Source organism: Melanerpes formicivorus, unplaced genomic scaffold, assembly GCF_026170545.1.
Source record: "Melanerpes formicivorus ecotype bairdi unplaced genomic scaffold, bMelFor1.0.p_v2 SCAF_99, whole genome shotgun sequence".
NCBI classification, from domain to species: domain Eukaryota; kingdom Metazoa; phylum Chordata; class Aves; order Piciformes; family Picidae; genus Melanerpes; species Melanerpes formicivorus.
This window is the reverse complement of record NW_027142451.1, coordinates 1763001-1784303: the sequence shown is the minus strand read 5'-3', so window position 1 is coordinate 1784303 and position 21303 is coordinate 1763001. Positions and strand designations below refer to the sequence as shown.

Below are 21303 nucleotides of genomic sequence, written 5' to 3'. Positions count from 1 at the left end.
GGCCTACCTCTTTCCTGTGCTGAGATACCTGCTGTTCAATGCAGATGCAAAATGCTTGATTTCGAGATTAATTGAAACTGCTGTAAACATTGTTGGGGTAAAACCTAAGGGGAAAAGCCTAGCACCAAATTGCTTTTTGCATTTGGTCTCTCTTCTGGGGGGAGTCAAAATGAGCATTCGAACTCTGGCCGACCTCTTTTCTGTGCTGAGATACATGCTGTTCTGTGTAGTTGCAAAATGTGTGTTTCTGAGATTAATCAAAACTACTCAAAACATTGTGGGGTTCACACGTAGGCCTCTGAGCCTTGTAGCGTGTCTAGGAATCTCCTGGCGTTTCCTGTTGCCTGAAAAAGAGAGCAGTGGATGCCCTCCAAGGCTGCTGGTCTCGGCACGGTCCTGAGAGAGCTTGCCACTGAAATGGAAGCCCCACGATTGGTGGCTGTCACTTTTAAAATTGGCCGCTGGTGATGCAGGGATCACGAGCCACAGGCACGTGAAAAGACGGCCCCTCTGAGCCTTGTAGCGTGTCTAGGAATCTCCAGGGTCCTGACAGTTCCAGTCACCTGAAAAGGAGAGCAGTGGATGCCCTCCGAGGCTGCGCGGTACCGAGAGAGCTTCCTGCTGAAATGGAACCTCTGAAGGGCCTGTGGGAGCCTCTATGGAGACCTATGGAGCCTCTATAGAGGCTGTTGGAGCCTCTAGATAGACCATGGTTGCCTCTTTAGAGGCCTATGGGGCCTCTACAGAAGCCTGTGATGCCTATGTAGAGCCTGTGGGAGGCTCTAGAGAGGCCAATGGAACCTCTATTTTGACTGTTGGAGCCTCTATGTAGACCATGGTAGCCTGTACAGAGGCCTATGCAGCCTCTATAGAGGCAGATGGAGCCTCTAGATAGACCATGGTTGCCTCTGTAGAGGCCTATAGAGCCTCTGTAGAGCTCTTGGGAGTCTCTGTGGAGGCCTAAGGAATCTCTCTATTTACCATTGGAGACTCTATAGAGGGCTATGCAGTCTCCAGATAGACAGAAGGAGCCTCTATAGAGGCCTATGGAGCCTCTACAGAAGCCTATGGTGCCTCTGTAGAGCCTGTTGGAGCCTCTATAGAGGCCTATGGAACCTCTATATAAACCATGGGAGCGTCTCTATAGGCCTTGGGAACCTCTTTAGTGGCCTGTGAGAGCCTCTATAGAGGCCTATGAAATATCTGAAGAGCCCATGGGCGCCTCCATGTAGACCATGATAGCCTCTCTAGAGGTTTATGGAGCCTCTAGACAGACCATGGTTGCCTCAGTAGAGGCCTATGGAGCATCTGTAGAGCCCTTGGGAGTCTCTGTGGAGGCCTAAGGAACCTCTCTATTGACCATTGCAGCCTCTATAGAGGCCTGTGCAGCCTCTATAGATGGAGGGTGCCTCTATAGAGGCCTATGGAGCCTCTATAGAGTCTTATGGAGACTCTATAGACCCGTGGGAGCCACTATAGAGGCCTATGGAGCCTCTATATAAACCAATGGTGCCTCTATATAGAACTTGGAAGTCTCTGTAGAGGCCTATGGAGCCCTGTGGAGCACTATGAGCCTCTAAAAAGTCCTATGGACCCTGAGGAGCCTCTATAGATGCTATATAGAGCCCAAAACAACCTCTATGGAGTCCTAATGTGTCTCAATAGAGCACTATGAAGCCCTATCATGCCCTGTGGTGCCTCTATAGAGCCCAATGCAGACTCTATAGTGCCCTAAGGAGCTTCCATAGAGCCTCTCTAGAGCTCAATGCAGCCTCTATAGTGCCCTAAGGAGCTTCCATAGAGTCTCTCTAGAGCCCAGTGCAGCCTCTTGAGAGCCCTAAGGAGCCTCTATAATGCCCTATGGAGCCTCAATAGAGCCTCTATAGAGCCCTAAGAAGCCTCTGAAGAGCCTCTATAGAGCCCCTGTAAAGCCCAGTGAAGCCTCTGTAATACCTAATGCAGCCCTTATATATCCCTAAGGAGCCCTCTGTAGCATCCTAAGGAGCCTCTATAGAGCCCAACGCAACCTCTATTGAACCCTATGGACCCTCTATAGAGCCCTTTGGAGCCTCTAGAGAGCCTCTAAGGAGCATCTGTAGAGCACTGTGGAGCTCTATGGAGTTTCTATAGAACCCTTTGCAGCCCAGTGGAACCTCTATAGTGCCCTAAGAAGCTTCTAGGGAGCCTGTAGAGAGCCTCTAGAGATGCCTATGTTGCCAGATAGAGCCTACTCCACCCTGGCATAGCTTGCCCCACCCAAGACTAGCCTAGCCTACCCCACATTAGCCTAGCCCTGAGGATCCTGTAGGGAGCCTCTATAGAGCCCAAAACAGCCTCTATAATGCCTTATGGAGCCTCTATAGAGTCCCATGGAGCGTCTGTAGCGTCCTATGGAGCCTCTATAGAGCCTCTGTAGACCACAATGCAGCCTCTATAGTGCCCTAAGGAACATATATAGAGCCTCTATAGAGCCCAGTACAGGCTCTGTAGTGCCCTAAGGAGCCTCCATAGAGCCCTGTGGAGCCTCTATAGAGCCTCTGCAGTGCCCTTTAGAGTCTCAATGCGGCCTCTATAAAGCTCAATGCAGCCTCTATAATACCCTATGGAGCCCCATGGAGCCTCTCTAGAGTCACTAGAGAGCCCTATTTATCCTCTATAATACCCTGTGGAGCCCCATGGAGCCTCTCTAGAGTCACTAGAGAACCCTATTGAGCCTCTATAGGGTCCTATGTATCCTCTATATTGCCCCGTGGAGCCCAATGGAGCCTCTATAAAGGCCTAAGGATCCTCTGTAGAGCCCAGTGGAGCCCCATGGAGACTCTAGAGAGCCTCTAGAGGGCCACTCTAGAGCCCTAAGGAGCCAATATAGAGCCTTATGTAGCCATATAGAGCCTCTACTGTGCCCTAAAGAGCCCTACAGAACCTCTATAGATCCCTAGGGAGCCACTTTAGAGCCTCTCTAGAGCCATAAGGAGCCACTATGGAGCCCTATGGAGCTTCTATAGAACCCTAAGTAGCCCTGTGGAGCCTCTGTAGGGCCCTAAGGAGCCTCTGTAAAGCCTGTATAGAGCCCTATGAAGCCTCTCTAGAGCATCTATAGACCCCTGTGGAGCCTTGCTAGAACCTCTCTAGAGGTACATATTGTTTAAATTGTTACTTGTTCCTGCTGGTGAGGTATCTGTTCCATGACCGAACACCTCGAATCTGTAAATAGGTTTTAATTAGTGTTTTTGGAGGAATTTTTGTGATTAATAAAATTATTAATAGTTTTATTAATCACTCCACTTATTGAACATTAATATATCCTTTTTATAGACCACAACATCTATAGAGCCACTATAGAGCCCTAATGAGCCTCTCTAGAGTCCTATGGATCCTCTATAATGCACCATGCAGCCCAATGGAGCCTTCATAGAGCCCTAAGAATCCTCTATGTAGCCCAGTGGCGCCCTATGGAGCCTCTGCAGAGTCTCTAGAGAGGCCAATGCAGCCTGCATAGTGCCCTAAGGAGCCTCTAGAGAGCCTCTATAGAGCCCAAGGAAGCCTCTATAATGCCAAATGGAGCCTCTATAGATCCCTATAGAGCCCTATGGAGCCCTATAGATCCTCTGTAGCATCCTAAGGAGCCTCTAGAGAGCCCAAAGCAGCCTCTATAGAACCCTATGGACCCTCTATAGAGCCCTTTGGAGCCTCTAAGGAGCCCAATGCAGCCTCCATAGAGCCTACCCCACCTTAGCCTAGCCCTCAGGAGCCTGTAGAGAGCCTCTATAGAGCCCAAAGCAGCCACTATAATGCCCTATGGAGGTTCTATAGAGCGCTATGGAGCCTCTATACAGCCTCTGTAATGCCCCTTAGAGTCTCAATGCAGCCTCTATACAGCCCAATGCAGCCTCTATTGAGCCCTATGGAGTACTATGGAGCCTCTATAGAGCACTATAGAGCCCTAATGAGCCTCTATAGAGTCCTTTGTATCCTGTGTAATGCCCTGTAATCCCTAAGGATCCTCTATATAGTGCAGTGGAGCCCTATGGAGCCTCTACAGAGCCTCTAGTGAGCCACTATAGAGCCCTAAGGAGCCACTATAGAACCCTATGTAGCGCTAAGGAGCCTATACTGTGCCCTAAAGAGCCCTAAAGAACCTCTATAGATCCCTATGGAACCCTCTGGAGCTTCTGTAGCATCCTATAGAGCCTCTATAGGGCCCAAAGCAGCCTCTATAGAACATATGGACGCTCTATAGAGCCCGTGGTAGCCTCAATGGAAGCCTATGAAGCCTCTGAAGAGCCCTTGGGATTCACTATTGAGGCCTAAGAGGCCCATGTTGACCATTGGAGCCTCTATAGTGGGCTATGGAGCCTCTATAAAGCCCATGTCAGCCTCTATAGTGGCCTATGGAGCCTCTATAGAGTCTTTGAGAGCCTCTATAGAGGCCTATGGAGACCCTATAGAGTCCAATGGAGCCCCTATAGAATTTGTGTTGAGCCCCATGGAGTGTCTGCACATCCCTATGAAGCCTCTTTAGGGCCTCTGTAGAGTAACTCAGCCTCTATAGCAACCTACGGAGCCTCAATAGAGCCTTATGGAGCCTCTGTAGAGACCTATGTAGCCCTGTGGATCCTCTCTAGATGTCTATGTAGCCATGTAGAACCTACCCCACCCAACCCCATCCTTGCCTACCCCACCCTAGCCTAGCCTAGTCCACCCAAGCCTAGCCCTTGGGAGCCTCAATAGACCCCTGCGGAGCACTAGGAGCCTCTAAAAAGCCCTATGGACCCGCTATAGAGCCCTGAGGAGCCTCTATAGATGCTATGTAGAGCCCAAAACAGCCTCTATGGAGCCCTAATGAGCCTCAGTAGAGCACAATGAAGCCCTAGCATGCCCTGTGGTGCCTCCATAGAGCCTCTATAGAGCCCAATGCAGCCTCTAGAGAGCCCTATAAAGCCTCTCTAGAGCCCTAAGATGCCCTATGGAGCCTCTATTGAGCCTCTATAGAGCCCCATGCAGCCTCTAGAGAGCCCTATAAAGCCTCTCTAGAGCCCTAAGATGCCCTATGGAGCCTCTATTGAGCCTCTATAGAGCCCCATGCAGCCTCTAGATAGCCCCACATAGCCTCTATAGAGGACTATGGAGCCTCTATATTGACCGCTGGAGCTTCTATGCACAGAATGTTAGGGGCTCAAAGGGACCTCAAATGCTCATCCAGTCCAACCGCCCTGCCAGAGCAGGAGCATCTAGAGCAGATCACACAGGACCACATCCAGAGAGATCCTGCATCTCTCCAGAGGGGAAGACTGCACCACCCTGCTCCTGGGCAGTCTGTTACAGTATTCTGTAACACTCACAGGGAAAAAAGTTATCCTCATGTTTCCATGGAACTTCCTATGCCTCAATTTTCACCACTGCCTCTTGTGCTATCATTGGGCATCACCCATCAGAGCCTGGCTCCATCCTCTTGGCATTCACCCTGCACAGCTTTATCAACAAGAATGAGGTCACCCCTCAGGCTCCTCCTCTCCAAGCTACAGAGCCCTCAGCTCCCTCAGGCTCTCCTCATAAGGAAGATGTTCCACTCCCCTAATAATTTCTGTGGCTCAGTGCTGGACTCTTTCAAGCAGTTCCCTGATGTCCTTCTTGAACAGAGGGACCCAGAACTGGATGCAATATTCCAGATGTGGCCTCACCAGGGTAGAGTAGAGGGGGAGGAGAACCTCTTGACCTACTAACCACAGCCTTTCCAATCCACCCCAGAATGGCATTGGCCTTCTTGGCCACAAGAGCACATTGCTGGCTCATGGTCAACCTCCCATCCACTAGGATCCCCAGGTCCTTTTCCCCTTCACTGCTCTCCATCAGGTCAGTCCCCACCTTACCCTGCTCCATGGGGTTGTTCTTTCCCAGGTACAGGATTCTACCTCTGCCCTTGTTGAACTTCATTGAGTTTCTCCCTGCCCGACTCACAGCCCTTCCAAGTCCCACTGAATGACAGCACAGCCTGAGGAGTGTCAGCCACTCCTCCCAGTTTGGTGTCCTCAGGAAACCTGCTGACAGTGCCCTCTGTGCCCTCAGCCAGGTTGTTGAATAGCACCAGTCCCAGTACTGACCCCTGAGCAACTCCCCTAGACACAGGCCTCCAGCTAGACTCCATCCCATTGACCATAATTATCTGACTTCTTCCCTTCAATCAGTTCCCATCCACCTTGGTCCCCAATCACCCAGACCATGCTGTCTCAGCTTAGCTGCAAGGATGCTGTGGCAGATGGTGTCAAAAGCTTTACTGGAATCAAGGTAAACCACATCCACTGCTCTACCATCATCTATCCACCTGGTTATGTCCTCATCAAAGGCTATCAAGTTGGTCAGACATGACTTCCCCTAGGCAAAACCATGCTTGTCCTTGATGTGCCTAAGGCCAGTGCCGAGGATAAGTTGCTCCATTACCTTCCCAGGGATGGAGGTGATGCTGACTGGTCTAGAGTTACCTGGGTCCTTCTTCTTACCCTTGTTGAAGACTGGAGTGACATTTGCCCCCCTCCAGTCCCCAGGCACCCCTCCTGTCTGCCGTTACTTACCAAAGAGGGTGGAGAGTGATGCGGCAGTGACCTCTGCCAGCGCCCTCAGCACCTGTGGGTGCATCCCATCAGGACCCATGGATTTATGGATGTTCAGGTGACTTAACTGTTCTCTAACCCAGTCCTCATCAACCAAGGAAAACTCCTTTGTCCTGTCTTCCTCTGGGGCCTCAGGGGTCTGGGGTTCCTGAGGACAGTCCCCAGCAGTATAGATGGAGCGCAAGAAGGCATTCAGTAACTCTGCCTTCTTTATATCCTCTGTCACCAAGGCACCCACCTCTTGTGACATAGTGCCTAGTGCCATTCCCCACTCCTCTCGTCCACAAAACAACATTCTCATTCCCCACATGCCTGTGAACATGTAAAACAACACAGCAACAGATGATGCCACAGCCTAACCCACATCCACAAAGAATGCCACACCCTAACTACCAACCTAGGCTCTAACCCCTAAACCTACCAACATCCACAGATGATGTCAGACATTAACCCTAAAGCCTAATCTTAACCTTAATTCTTAACCTTAATTCTAAACCTTAATCATAGCCCCTAACCCTAGCAGTAAAGCCTAACCCTAACTCCTATCCCCTAACACTACTCTTACCCTTAAACCTTGACCTTAACCACTAACCCTTAACATTAATCCTAACCCTAAAGCCTAACCCCTAATCCTAACCCAAATATTGGCAGGTTTTGCTGGAAGAGGAGACCCCTGAGGGGTCCTCCTCTGAACTTCTCTCATTCAGTGACAGTTAGGGGCAGGAATTGCAGGGGAACATGTGTCTTCTGGATCCTTTTGGGGGATTCTGTCATAGGCTTGAGAGCCTGTGCCAGAAGAAGGATCCCAGTAGTGGGAAAACTTCTCACCATAAGGTGGAAAGAAGAGCCTTGTAGCACATCTGCCCTGGTTGTCACAGCCTGGGCTCCAGCACGTGTCCTGCTGCAGAGCACTGGAGGGCACACACAGGCCAAGGAGGGGAGGACAGCCTGGTGTGACAATTTGTTTTTATTGATGGAATTAAGGCGTCCTGTGTGAGAGAGCAGGTGCCATGGTGAGTAGCACCACACCTGATGGCTGGGGAAAGATCTTCAGCTGGCCAGTTCTTGTTTCTGTCGTGTCTAGCAGGTTGTTCTGGTTCTCCTGTCTTTTCAAACACGAACAGCAGGGCTTCTCCCTCCTGCAGTGACACAGGCTACAGCAAATGTGCTTGTCTGCATTCCATGAAACACTGTGGATTTAGAAGACTTCTCATCTGATTCTTGGCTCTGGTGCTGTCAAAAGGCCTCACTGGTGTATTGCAAGAGTCTGAAACTGTGTAGTAACCACAATTAACCTGCAAAATAATCAGCATTACAAAACTGAACTGGGAGGATAATCTATCACAGCTGTTTACTCTCTCTTATTCAATGCAGAAACTCTGTCCTGAGTTGCCACATAACCAGTGACCCACATCAAGCTTCTCATCAGTCTTAGTGTCACAGCAGCCTTATCACAGTGGAAAGCTGACTCTGCTAGAAGAGGTAAGCTGCTTGGCTCCATAACTGTCATACCTGTATCTGTGAAATCCTGAACAGTTAATTTTAAGTAATCACAGAATCATAGAATTGTCAGTGTTGGAAGTGACCTCAAAGATCATCCAGTTCCAACCCCCTTGCTATGGGCAGGTACACCTCACACTAGATCAGATAGCTCACAGCCACATCCAGCTAGGCCTTAAAAACCTCCACCACCTCCCTGGGCAACCTGTTCCAGTGTCTCACCACCCTCATGGGGAAGAACTTCCTAACATCCAATCTGAATCTCCCCACTTCTAGTTTTGCTCCATTCCCCCCACTCCTATCACTCCCTGACACCCTAAGAAGTCCCTCCCCGACACCCTAAGAAGTCCCTCCCCAGCTTTCTTGTAGCCCCTTCAGATACTGGAAGGCCACAAGAAGGTCTCCTCAGAGTCTTCTCTTCTCCAGACTGAACAGCCCCAACTCCCTCAGTCTGTCCTCATAGTAGAGCAGCTCCAGCCCTCTGCTCATCTTCGTGGCCCTTCTCAGGACATGCTCCAGCAGTTTATTATCTGTAATGCTGTTAGGGCTGACAGGAAAGTAGCAAACCAGCATCAGCCTTTATTCACTCACGTGAAGAAGAAGAATGTGGCTTTAAAGCAGTGCTAGAGGATGGGAGTGGCTTACTACAGCAGGCGGTGTTACATGTTCCTTTGCACAGGGAAGGAGCACAAGCACTGTGTTGCTGCACAGGGAGCTGTGCAAATGTTTTGATCCATTTGGATCAGCTGGAGACCTTTTTCTGCAACAGATGAAGAGAAGCAAAGCAGCACAGGGAATCAGGAGCATCAGCAGGAGCGTGCTTGCTTGCAGAAACCTGCTCAGGTCATAAGGCAGGGAAAGCAGGTGTGTGGGAAAAGCCTTCCCTGGCTCACATCCACACGAGGCTGGCTCTGCCTTCACCAGCACGGTGCTGAAGTGGCCGCGTGTGTGCTGTAGATGGGTCCAGCCTTTCTGCATGGTAGCAATGCTTGCATTCAGCAGCTCCTCCTGTGCACCTCTCCTCTCCCTTCTCCTCTCCTCTCCTCTCCTCTCCTCTCCTCTCCTCTCCTCTCCTCTCCTCTCCTCTCCTCTCCTCTCCTCTCCTCTCCTCTCCTCTCCTCTCCTCTCCTCTCCTCTCCTCTCCTCTCCTCTCCTCTCCTCTCCTCTCCTCTCCCTCTCCTCTCCTCCCCTCCCCTCCCCTCCCCTCCCCTCCCCTCCCCTCCCCTCCCCTCTCCTCTCCTCTCCTCTCCTCTCCTCTCCTCTCCTCTCCTCTCCCTTCTCCCTTCTCCTCTCCTCTCCCTTCTCCTCTCCTCTCCCTTCTCCTCTCCTCTCCCTTCTCCTCTCCCTTCTCCCCTCCTCTCCCTTCTCCTCTCCCTTCTCCCCTCCTTTCTCCCTTCCCTTCCCCTTTTCTTCTCCTTTTTCTTTTTCCTTTTCTTATTTTTTTCTTTTCTCATCTTTTTTCTCTTTCTCTTTTTTTTTTGCCTTTGTTTCTTTCCTTCTTTTATATTTTTATTTTCTTGTTCTCTTTTTTCCTTTCTTTTTTGTTTTTCCCCTTTTTTTCTGTTTTGTTCTCTCCCCCTTTCTTTCCTTTCCCACCTTTTCTTCTTTCCTTCTCTTCCTTTCTCTCTCTCTCTCTTTCCTTCAATAAAAGCAACCCACATATTCAGAACAAATGAAAAATATCATTATCAATGAAGCATGATCTCCACTGAAAAAACCCCAAGCTCATTGGCTGTGGGAACAACAAACGTCTTCTAAGTCTTGCTAACAAGTTAATAAAGACTAAGTCAGGTCTTTGCAGGGGCTGGGGGAAGGGGAAAACAACAATTCATTGATTCCACCCCCACTGTGAGCTGAGAAATGAAAATTCTAGCAGCACTGCACTGAGTCTTACCAGGCTACTTCAGACCTGGATTTCTGGATTTTAAATACTTGAAGCACCTAACAAAAATTAATAAAATAAAAGAAATAACTTTTGACAGGAGTCTCTTCAGGCATATTTGCTACTTCCCAGCCCAGGCTGTTATTTGGATATTTATGAGAAGTTAATGAATAAGACACAGTTGGACTCGATGATCTCCAGGGTCTTTTCCAACTCAAATGATTGTGTAAGATTGTAACATCATTCTGTGCAGTTTATGGCCATCAGCTGCATGCTCTGGTTTAATAAATGCTGTGCTGCATCCCACAGGCTTTCCTTTTCCTAGGAGCTCTGCTCTTTTCAGAGCTTGGTGCTGAATGAAGCTGAGGAAGCAGATCAGTACAGGGAATGGAAGCGATGGTTTAAAGTTTACTCCCACAAGCTCTATCACATTTTCGATTGCTGTTGTAGGAGTCCTCCTCCCTGTGAGACTTAATGCATCAGCAGAAAATACAGCCAGAATTTATCTCACAGTGTTAAGTAAACAGGGTTGGGGGTTTTGTGAGGGGAATGGTGGTTGTTTTCTCTCCTCTGCAAAAAAAAAGAAAAGGCAATTGAACAAAGAAGACCTCCACGTTGACAGGAGCCTTAAAATCCAAAGAAAGAAGGTACCTGTGGTACAGTAGGGATGAAAAACACAAAAGTACAATTCTACAAAAATTGGTTATTTCTTCTTATATTATTTCTTCTCCTAAGTGCAGTGGATATTTCAAGACACACAGAAAGCTTTGAGATCTACAGCCAGTTTGTGCCAACTGCAAGATGCTTTTGTTTGGTTTTTCATTCTCTTTCTTCCCCTAACACACCCCCCCCACACACCTCCCACCCCCCCGTGTGCCAATTGCTATCATTAGCAGCAGCAGCAACTACCAACACTAACTGCAGCTTTCATCTCTGTGCCAAGCCCTATAATGCCTTGAACATTACCACCACAGCTGTACAGACACCGCTGTGGGTATCCCAATGTGATTCTTCTAAGGAAATGCCTGGTGTGCTTTCCTTTAGAATCAAACAACCCTCACATAAGCAACAACTGAAAAGCAACCTGGGACTTTCCAAACCCTTCCATCAGTTAGTGAAATGTGGCTTTTCACAGGATCACAGGATGTTAGGAGTTGGAAGGGACCTCCGAAGATCATTGAGTCCAACCCCCCTGCCAGAACAGGACCACGGAATCTAGGACAGGTCACACAGGAACACACCCAGATGGGTTTTGAAAGTCTCCAGAGAAGGAGACTCCACAGCCTCTCTGGGAAGCCTGTTCCAGTGCTCTATGACCCTCACAGTGAAGTTCCTCCTCATGTTGATAGCAGGTGGACTAACAGTCAGGCCCATAAACAGCATGCAGATTAATGTGGCTCCCACTGGAAGGTAAGAACTGACCACAAACAGCAGCACAATGTAAAAGGTAGTTACTATTCAATCCCACCAGTTCTCCTCTAGGGATTGCTCAGATGCAGAACACAGTGGTCTGAATTGGGACTATGGTCACAATGACAAACAGAGCAACTTAGGTTAGCAGGTGGCCTGGTGCCCCGTTTTGCAGGGCCTTACTTGGTAAGATTTCTGGCAGCTTCTCCACACTGCTGTCACACGACAGATTCCCTAAAAGTCCTTTTTATTTAGCCCTGGAACGAATACTGTGCTTCATTCAAAATAAATAAACAAATTCAAAGAAAGTATTCTTTTTCCCAGTCACCTTTATTTCATTAGAAAAGTATAAATTACCCTCATAAATACAGGTATCACCAGTATAAAAATTAGATTTGCATTTCTAAAATAAATATTAAAATAGTCAAAGCAACAGGTACCCCCAAATACCATCACCAAGATGACTTGAGTCTCTCCCACCTCAACCATTGATTTACCCAGCGTTCAGTCAGCATTGAAGATGCAGTAAATACTGCTGCCTACTCAGTCCGTGCATGAAGGCAGTTACCATTGTCTCAAAACCTGCCAAGTATCTGTTCTTGCACTTACTTGGAACCATCAGACTACCTTGTTTGGTAGAATTCTAGGTGTAGTGTAAGCTGGATATGCTTTCCAGATGGATAGCAGCTACCTACTTCAGGAATGCTCCCTCTAGGTCACCAGTACAGCAGTTTCAGTCTGTTTACCTTCCAATGTCTTTATCCAAATAGAAATAGCTGAAACCAATCTTATCCCAGATTAAAAAAACACAGTAGCATCTCTGTCACGTTTGGGCTAACAGATAATTTCACCAGTTAATAATGTTAAAAGCAAGTCAGGTAAATACAGGTGTGTTTCACAGAAACAGAGAGATGTTCCTTTGAGTCAGGCAAAGGACACATTTTGTCCAAGTAGTGTTTTTTTTCCCTCACAGTTACCATCATCTTCTGGCTCAGTAGGGCCCTATTTGCAGAATATCTGTACCTTGTCAAGTCAAAGGTCCATCTAGTTCAGAATCCAGTTTCAGACAGGACAATAGAAGGGTCTTGGGAAGAGGCTATGAGTAGGGTTAGGCTATTGGAACATCACCAGCATACTCTTGCAGCCTTTGGGCACCAGTAACACAGGGGCTTCCTCGTACCTGGAGTTTTCATCTGTGACTCACAGATTTTTGAATCCTTGTAAAGTTTGGGCTTCAAAGTCCCTGTATCAAGGAGGCTGAAAGGGTTCCACCCACTTAGGAAATTTATGGGGTTTGTGGCTTTTGTTGTTTGGTTGGTTTCCTGCTTTGGAGCAGAGCAGCAGTTGTTCCTTAGAGAGTATTGAGGTGTTCCTTTCTCCTTACAGCTCTGGCTCTCCTGCGTTTACACAGGACGACTGACAGGACAACGGCAAGAGTGATGACCGCAATTGCTATCACTGCTATGATGATGAAGACTTCTGCCTTGTATTCTGTATAGGAGAAACAAAAGTTAGTCAAAACTCCATTACCAGAACTCATAATGTCACAACGTTACAGTCTCCCAGAACCCCCTCCACTGACCACAGAGAATGCTTTCTGTGTTTTACACTATCACAGGAATGGAGTGACCACTCCAGTGGTGGCCGAATTCATTCTACCATGAATTTGCTGGACTATGGCAAAGCTTTGTTTCATGTGGTTCCCACTAAGTTTCAGTCTAGCTTATTCAGTGCACACTGCCACCACAAGAGTGAGCTAAAGCATTCCCCCTAGCCCTGAATTACTGTCTGTGAAACTAAGTCCGAGCAGAAACTAGCTTAGAAGCTACAAAACACCAACAGAGAGCTGGTTTTCAAGTTGTCATTTCCTAGAATTCCACTACTGTGATAAACAAACAAACAAAAAATACAAATGAGAAAGTTAATTTGGAAAACTTAATCTGTCCCTTTTAGAAGGCTTTTCTACTTTGAGTGTAAATGTTCCTATCTGCTGGTGAAGGACACACTAGAGCAATGGGAAAGAATAGAATAGAGTGGAGTGGAATAGAATAGTGTGGAGTGGAATAGAATAGAGTGGAGTGGAATAGAATAAGGAATAGAATAAGGAATAGGAAAAGGAATAGAATAGGAAAAGGAATAGAATAGGAAAAGGGTGGAATAGAATAGGAAAAGGGTGGAATAGAATAGGAAAAGGGTGGAATAGAATAGGAAAAGGGTAGAATAGAATAGGAATAGGGTAGAATAGAATAGGAATAGGGTAGAATAGAATAGACCACGTTGGAAGAGACCTTTGAGATCATCGAGTCCAACCTATCATCCAACACCATCTAATCAACTAAACCATGGCACCAAGCATCCCATCCAGTCTCTTCCTAAACTCTTCCAGTGATGGTGACTCCACCACCTCCCTGGGCAGCCCATTCCAATTGCCAATAACTATTTCTATGAAGAACTTCTTCCTGACATCCAGCCTAAACCTCCCCAGGCACAGCTTGAGACTGTGTTATTTAATAAATACTGATGACCTTATATTGAATAAAGTGCTTTCCAGAGTAGTTGCCATGAGTTGCACTGCCTGATTCACCAACCACTCTACAACTTATTTACTGCTGAATATGTTTATCTGCCAACTTCTAACCTTGTGATACAGCACTGAAGAAAGTCTTAGTCTCATCATCAGCGTTTGAGAAAACAACTGAAGTTCAGTTCAAACTATGAGTCCATAGAACTGCCTGCTAGGTAGGGCTCCAGCACTCCTGTTCTACAGCTAATCCTTCCAGCACTTACAGTGGAACCTGCTATTGGAATGATCGGACCAAAATCATCAGAAAACAAAACACCCCGATGCTTAGAGCTGCAAAAGAGAGAGGGACCTGGGGGTGCTGATTGACAGCCACCTAAACAGTGTGAGCCAGCAGTGTGCCCAGGAGGCCAAGAAAGCCAAAGGCATCCTGGTCTGCATTAAGAATAGTGTGGCCAGCAGGAGCAGAGAAGTCATTCTGCCCCTGTACTCAGCACTGGTTAGGCCACACCTTGAGTCCTGTGTCCAGTTCTGGGCCCCTCAGTTTAGGAAGGACATTGAGACACTTGAACGTGTCCAGAGAAGGGCAATGAGACTGGGGAGAGGCCTTGAGCACAGCCCTGTGAGGAGAGGCTGAGGGAGCTGGGGTTGTTTAGCCTGGAGAAGAGGAGGCTCAGGGGAGACCTCATTGCTCTCTACAACTAAGTGAAGGGTGGTTGTAGCCAGGAAGGGGTTGGTCTCTTCTCTCTAGCAACCAACACCAGAACAAGAGGACACAGTCTCAAGCTGCACCAGGGGAAGTTTAGGCTGGAGGTGAGGAGAAAGTTCTTCCCAGAGAGAGTCATTCGAATGTGCTGCCCAGGGAGATGGTGGAGTTAGCGTCCCTGGAGATGTTCAAGAGGGGACTGGATGTGGCACTTGGTGCCATGGTTTAGTCATGAGGTCTGTGGTGACAGGTTGGACTCGATGATACTTGAGGTCTCTTCCAACCTTGGTGATACTGTGAAGGCTAGTGATGAGATCTGAAACCCCAGTGACCAGCCATCAGCTTAGACAGTTTAAAACTGATCAGAACACTTTAGCAAGAGAAAGCTGCAAAAGCAGCCTCCACATGCCAAACGTGGTGAACACACAACGTGGGTTCTTCCCACGAGTTTCCACGTTCGGTCTGTGTCCTGCCACTTAGGCAGCAAACAGTTTGTTTTAGAACTTGGGTGTCACAATTTAAAGAGGTATAAAAACGTACTGAGAATTGAAGTGCCTGTTTGTCAGAAGGCTGAAGTCTGTCAGACAGCTGTGACCAGCTACCTACCATCTAGGATGTTTCTCCCCACAGTGGTACAAAGCACCAGGCTTTCCTGACCGCTCCGGTTTTCTCTGCGGGAGGGAATGATGCCCTGGATGTAGAAGCAGTAGTTCTTTGTGCTGTCAACACTGACTTCAAATATATGGCTTTTTGATGTTTCAGCTTTCTGGAAAGGCAAAGCAGAGAGACGTCAGGGAAGTCTTCTTTGCAGAACTGCTGGCGCTTAGAGGCAGCACGGAAATGGTGCTGCTATCCTATAGCTACACAGTCTGTCAAAAGTAGAGCTGGACCTTACCTTCCCAGAACTTTGATCTTTCCAATAATAGAGTCTGTACTCCAAGTCATTCTGGAAAATGTCCCGAACACTCAGGAAGCTTCCATTAGGAAATGTGTATGGTGTCAGCGGATCTTGGAACACAACGCTCAGCTTGGAACCCTTTTGCGTGTAGTTCTGTATCTCTGGTTTTCCAACAACAGCTAAACAACAGTTTTAGACTTAGAAAGCTGGCATCATATTTCCCACACAGCATCCCCTATTCCCTCCCACTTCCATCCTCAAATCTAGATAAAGAATAGAGTAGAATAGAATAGACAGACCAGGTTGGAAGAGACCTTCAAGATCATCGTGTCCAACCTATCATCCAACACCACCTAATCAACTAAACCATGCAACCAAGCACCCTATCAACTCATCCTGAAAACCTCCTGTGACGGTGACTCCACCACCTACTCAAGTAGCCCATTCCAATGGGCAATCATTCTCTCTGTGTAGAACTTCCTCCTAACCTCCAGCCTGAACCTCCCCTGGTGCAGCTTGAGACTGTCCTCTTGTTCTGGTGCTGGCTGCCTGGGAGAAGAGACCAACCCCCCACCTGGCTACAACCTCCCTTCAGGTAGTTGTAGAGAGCAACAAGGTAACCCCTGAGTCTCCTCCAGGCTAAACAACCCCAGCTCCCTCAGTCTCTCCTCATAGGGCTTGTGTTCCAAACCCCTCCCCAGCTTTGTTGCCCTTCTCTGGACTCGTTTCAGCAAGTCAATATGCTTCCTAAACTGAGGGGCCCAGAACTGGACACAGTACTCGAGGTGTGGCCTAACCAGTGCAGTGTACAGGGGCAGAATGACCTCCCTGCCTCTGCTGGCCATACTGTTCCTAATGCAGGCCAGGATGCCTTTGGCCCTCCTGGCTGCCTGGGCACACTGCTGGCTCATGTTCAGCCTGCCATCGACCAGTACCCCTAGGTCCCTCTCTGCCTGGCCGCTCTCCAGCCACTCTGACCCCAGCCTGTAGCACTGCATGGGGTTGTTGTGGCCAATGTGCAGCACCCGGCACTTGGATGTGTTCAATCTCATGCCCTTGGACTCTGCCCATCTGTCCAGCCTGTCGAGGTCCCTCTGCAGAGCATCTCTGCCCTCCAGCAGATCAACTCCTGCCCCCAGCTTGGTGTTGTCCGCAAATTTACTAAAGTTTACAGAGCCAGGGTAACATGGCAATATCCTGAAATATCTTCATCTGCACAATGTTAATAAAACTTCATCTACACAGTGTTAATAAAACTGTCTCCTCACTGCAGCAAGAAACAAATGGTAACTCAAATCTTACACACACACTGTAACAGGGACAGCTTTAAGCCTGAATGTCATCTTCTCCGATATCAGTGTGACTACTGTAACAATCAACAGCAAGACCTTTTAGGCCCAGTCACAGCTTAAGTCACAGAGTCACAGAAAACATCCAGCTGGAAGAGACCTCCAAGCTTATCCAGTCCAACCCTGTACCCAGCACTGCAAGGTCAGCACTAAACCATGTCCCTAAGCACCAGCTCCACAGGCTGATTAAACACCTCCAGGGATGGTGTCTCCAATGGTGCCCTGGGCAGAGCATTCCAATGTCTCAGAGGAAATATTTCAGAGCATCCTGACTGAACCTCCCTTGCTGCAGCTTGGAACCATTTCTTCTGGTGCCACCAAGGAGCAGAAGCTGCCCCCTCCTTGCTCCAATCTCCCTTCAGGGAGCTGTAGAGAGCAATGAGGTCTCCCCTCAGCCTCCTCTTCTCCAGCCTGACCACCCCCACCTCCCTCAGCTCTTCCTCATAGCCCAGGTGCTCCAGGCCCTTCTCTGGACAGGCTCCAGCCCCTCAATGTCCTTCCTGCAGTGAGGGACCAGAGCTGAACACAGCACTCGAGGTGTGGCATCCCCAGTACTGAGAGGGATGATCACCTCCTGTCCCTGCTGCCCACCCTGTTTCTAACCCAAGCCAGGATGTGATTGGCTTTCTTGGCCATCTGGGAAGTTCTCTTGTAAGGAAGTTTATGATAAAATTTAACTGGCAATCCTACTTACTCTGATTGTAAGGTGTAAATTTTTCAGAGACTGCAAAAGGTGGTTCTTCAAAGTTATCCATCCCCTGGGATGTCACAGACAGTATGTGTGCTGTATAGGTCTCCTTTACATTCCTGACCACATCAGTCACATCACACTCTGTTTCTGTTGTCTGTATGCATTTTTTTCTGGTGTTAGATGTCTGCCTGAAAAGAGGAAGAAAAATGCATCAGTACATTCCAAATTGGCTTTTACAGCTAGAGATAAGCTGAAAGCATGTTTTGCCCCTCCTAACTGTACAGGTTTCCTTCCCAGTGGAAGTCCTAGGCTGAAAAGGAGAAGGCAAAAAACAAAATCAAATCAAACCCCACTATCCTGTGCCTCTGTATTTCACACTTCAAAGCAGCATCAAGTAAATCAAATACAAGCCATGTTAATAATAGATATATACTACTGGATACATATATGAATTACAATTCAATCTTTTATATGACCTGAGCAGAAAATGTAAGCAGTTCTGATTTTGGACTTTTCTGCAGCTGATTCCATCACAGGAAATTCCACCTCAAATAAAAGCTTTTTTATCTGTGAGGGTACCAGAACCCTGGAGCAGGCTGCCCAGAGAGGCTGCTGGAGTCTCCTTCTCTAGATATCTTCAAATCCTGCCTGGGTGCATTCCTGTGTGACCTGCCCTAAGCGGTCCTGCTTTGCAGGGGGTTGGATTCAATGATCTCTGGAGGTCCCTTCCAAACCCTAACATTCTGTGGTTCTATGACTTACTAAAAAAACCTAGAAGATGCATAAGTGACTTTTAAGGTGTTATCCCTGATGCATCTGCAAACTATTGCCTTGAGAAATGCCTTTTGTGCTGGGAAGCTTAGTTGACACCAGTGTTAATGGCTCAATGTGACAGCATCTCCTCATTTATGTCACTGATGTTTGCACCTACACAGGTGCAAATGTCATGAAGAACCAGACAGTAGCAGAATTACAATGTAAAAGTCTTGACAAAAAGCTTGATCCATGCACTTCTCTTGATTTTTAAATGATGGGAAGCAGGTCCATTTCCTTGAGAAATCATGATGGAACAAGGAAAAAGGTGTTAGATCCCCATTTTGCTCCCTAACAAGAAGGAAGAGCAATACAGGTTAGGTTAGCACTTCAGCTCCTTTCCCTGTTTTTTCCTGCGTGACCTCAGCTGAAAGTGCAACTGTTTGGAGATTAACAAATGCATTTTCCTCCAAGCTTTAAGTCATCTGAACTCCCTTCTCTCTCTTTTTTGTTTTTATGTCACAGGTCAGTTAGCAACAGTGTTCTAGAGATGCCTTGAAAGGGGACAGAGGAGATAGGATCTTCGTGATCAGACAAGTGTGTCCCATAAATGAACACAGACGAGAAGGCAACTGTTCAAGCACACCTCATCCCGAAGAGCAACTTGTCTCTATCAGCACTGTGCCTGATTCTACACTCAATCTGGGGCAAACAGACTTCACTGGCTTGCAAGCACAGATGGCTGAATTTTAATAAAGTTCCTTCTGCTAGTTGTGTGCTTTTAAGTCTGCTAATTTCACATTAGGCCACTGCACTGGTATTTCATCCACCAGTCGTGGCACAGCTCTCATTTTCCAGACAGAAGAGACTACAGCATCACATTTTCATTAGTCTGTAGAAGTGATGATGTGGTTTCCCTTTGGGGCATGTTTAATAATGGAGCTGAGAACAGTAAAGGCTCATGACTGAACCTCATGGAAATTTGTGTGCAGTATTGAAGGAGGTGTTAGATACTTCACACAAGGTGAATATACCTTTTATGTCCACATATTTTATAGCTTACATAAAATATGATGACAGAGGAAGTCTCAGCAGAGGTAGATGAACAAAGGTGGTTTTATTATTACCCAGCAAGACAAATTACTCATTTGCTGTGATTCACTGATTATATTTAATGGACTTGTATTTATCAGACACCTCCCAAGACTGAAAATGAAAGACTCAGTCCAGACACCCTGAAAGACACAGAAAGGTGAAGGTCTATCTAGTATGTGGTATGCCAGACCGAGTGCCAACTTCCTCAAAGTATTCTGTCCTAGATCTCCAGAGTAAGTGGCCTGCACTGAACCCCACAACTAAAATACATCTAAGCTCAACTCTCCTTTCCTGAAACAGGCGAAAAACAGAGGCCTGAACCAGATATTCCTACAGCTTGATACAGAGAAGTATTAGCAGCTGAGCTGTCAATCTTCCTGAATCCTCACGTGTAGGCTCCTGGTACAGTCTCAGAAATACACAAACATGGTGTTTGTACCCTCTCCGACTGCCATTAGAGGACAGCCCTTGGTGTTGCTGCCTACTTACCCGTGTATTTCTACTGTGTAGAAGTAGCCTGATGGTTTGGGTTGCCACTGCAGTATAGTTTTAAAATTGATTGAAGACCAAGTTATATTAACTGCTGTTGGTAGCTCTGGATTGCCTTTAAATACAGAAAAGAGAAGAAGGCCGTCAGTCATATTGCATGCAATTCCTGGTTCCCTGCAGTCACCATTTGACAGTTGCTCTTAAGTGCTACTTGGAAACGTTCTTTTGGGTGAAAAGCCATAGTCCTGCCCTCTGGGCTCATACTCATCCTGCTAAAGGAATGTGTCCTGGCAGATGTGAGAAATAAGAGAAGAATATTATAATTTTTTGTGACTCAAGGTTGCTGAGCTAAATTATTTGGATCTCTAACGTTTACTTTTGGGTCCAAGGCCTCTGAAGAAGCTTTAAGATACTCATGAGAATGTCCAAGCACCAAACGAAGGCGGTGTGGTACAGAACGGTCCTTGGCCGTACCTGCTGCTGAAGGCATTCATTTTGAGGACTGGTTGCCCTACACGCTCGCACCTGTGCGGGGACACCCCAGGCAGGAGGGGGGGACGAGTCTGCGCCCGCCGGCAGAGGCCATCGCGGCTTCGGGGAACTGCCCAGGAGGAAGCGGGAGCGGAAAACCCCGCACACTGCACAAGCGCTGTAACCGCTGGAAATCAGGCGTTTCGCTGAGCTGTATCTCAGGCTCTTCCTAAGTGCCACCTTCTCTGCCTCTCCCCACTGCTCACTCTCCCCAAGCTCGGCACTGGGGGACAAGGGAAAGCGATTCTGTGGATGGCTCCTTGCTACCGTGCAGCAGCCGACCCGCGGAGACTGCCCCTTGCTCCCCAGCTGTGGCACAGCTGTAGTCATTAAGGATCCCATCCAGAAGAAGCCGACCCTCGGCGCCCCTTCACCCTCCCCCCGCGCCGAGAGCTCCGCCGTCCGGGCGCCGAAGCAGGGTCGCTTCGGGCTCGGGGTCCGGCACAGCGCGAGGGCGAGGGCCGCGCTCCCGCCGCGACCCTGCGCGGGATAGCGGCGGAGCCCTCCCTCAACGGCCCGGGGCTCCCCTCCTCGGGATCCAGCGTCTGTTAGCAGAGCCGAACCCCGCCGCCAGTCCAGTCCGCCCGAGACCGCGGCCCTCCGGTCTGCCTGCCCGCCGCTACCCACCGGCGGCAGCCAGGCGCCACAGCAGGGTGCTCAGCAGCAGGGCGCTCCGTAGCAGCGCCCGTCCTCCGGCCACTACGGGCAGCATCCTCGGGGCAGAGATCTGGCGGGACTCCGGTCAGGCTGATCGCGCTGCACTGCCGACTGGCCAGGAGCCGCCGGTTTATATGTGTGGGAGGAGAGGCGGGGACTGCGGGCTCCTCGCCCGCGGGGCAGAGCGGCGACGAAGGCGGTGGGAGCGGCGGG

General features: G+C 48.4%; 2 protein-coding genes across 7 annotated transcripts in view; one reads left to right on the top strand and one right to left on the bottom strand.

The window, feature by feature from the left end:
• LOC137455453 (zinc finger protein 850-like) overlaps positions 1 to 19080 on the top strand; it is a 33839-nt gene extending 14759 nt beyond the window's left edge. For 2 of the 4 annotated variants that reach the window (XR_010990830.1, XR_010990831.1), the window contains 3 exons: positions 7983 to 8090; positions 12787 to 12910; positions 18844 to 19080. Coding sequence is in view for 2 of the 4 variants with exons in the window: in XM_068166289.1 (XP_068022390.1) it covers positions 7983 to 7996 (14 nt within the window). In the remaining 2 variants the exon portion in view is untranslated. Of the gene's footprint in view, positions 1 to 7982; positions 8091 to 12786; positions 12911 to 18843 lie in introns of those variants that run through there. The other 2 variants (XM_068166289.1, XM_068166288.1) reach the window with 2 other exon arrangements.
• Positions 12374 to 21206, bottom strand: F3 (coagulation factor III, tissue factor). Of its 3 annotated transcripts, none has more exons than XM_068166290.1 (6): positions 21061 to 21206; positions 19903 to 20017; positions 17569 to 17753; positions 15523 to 15704; positions 15234 to 15393; positions 12374 to 12891 (listed from the first exon to the last, which is right to left on the bottom strand). In XM_068166290.1, the coding sequence occupies exons 1-6, from the start codon at positions 21143 to 21145 to the stop codon at positions 12752 to 12754; spliced, it is 867 nt and encodes a 288-aa protein (XP_068022391.1). In that variant the 5' UTR covers positions 21146 to 21206; the 3' UTR covers positions 12374 to 12751. The 3 variants fall into 3 exon arrangements, with proteins under 3 accessions (XP_068022391.1, XP_068022393.1, XP_068022394.1); XM_068166292.1 differs by lacking the exon at positions 21061 to 21206 and adding an exon at positions 20428 to 20997; XM_068166293.1 differs by lacking the exon at positions 21061 to 21206 and adding an exon at positions 20377 to 20440.
• Between the last annotated feature and the right edge of the window lie 97 nt (positions 21207 to 21303).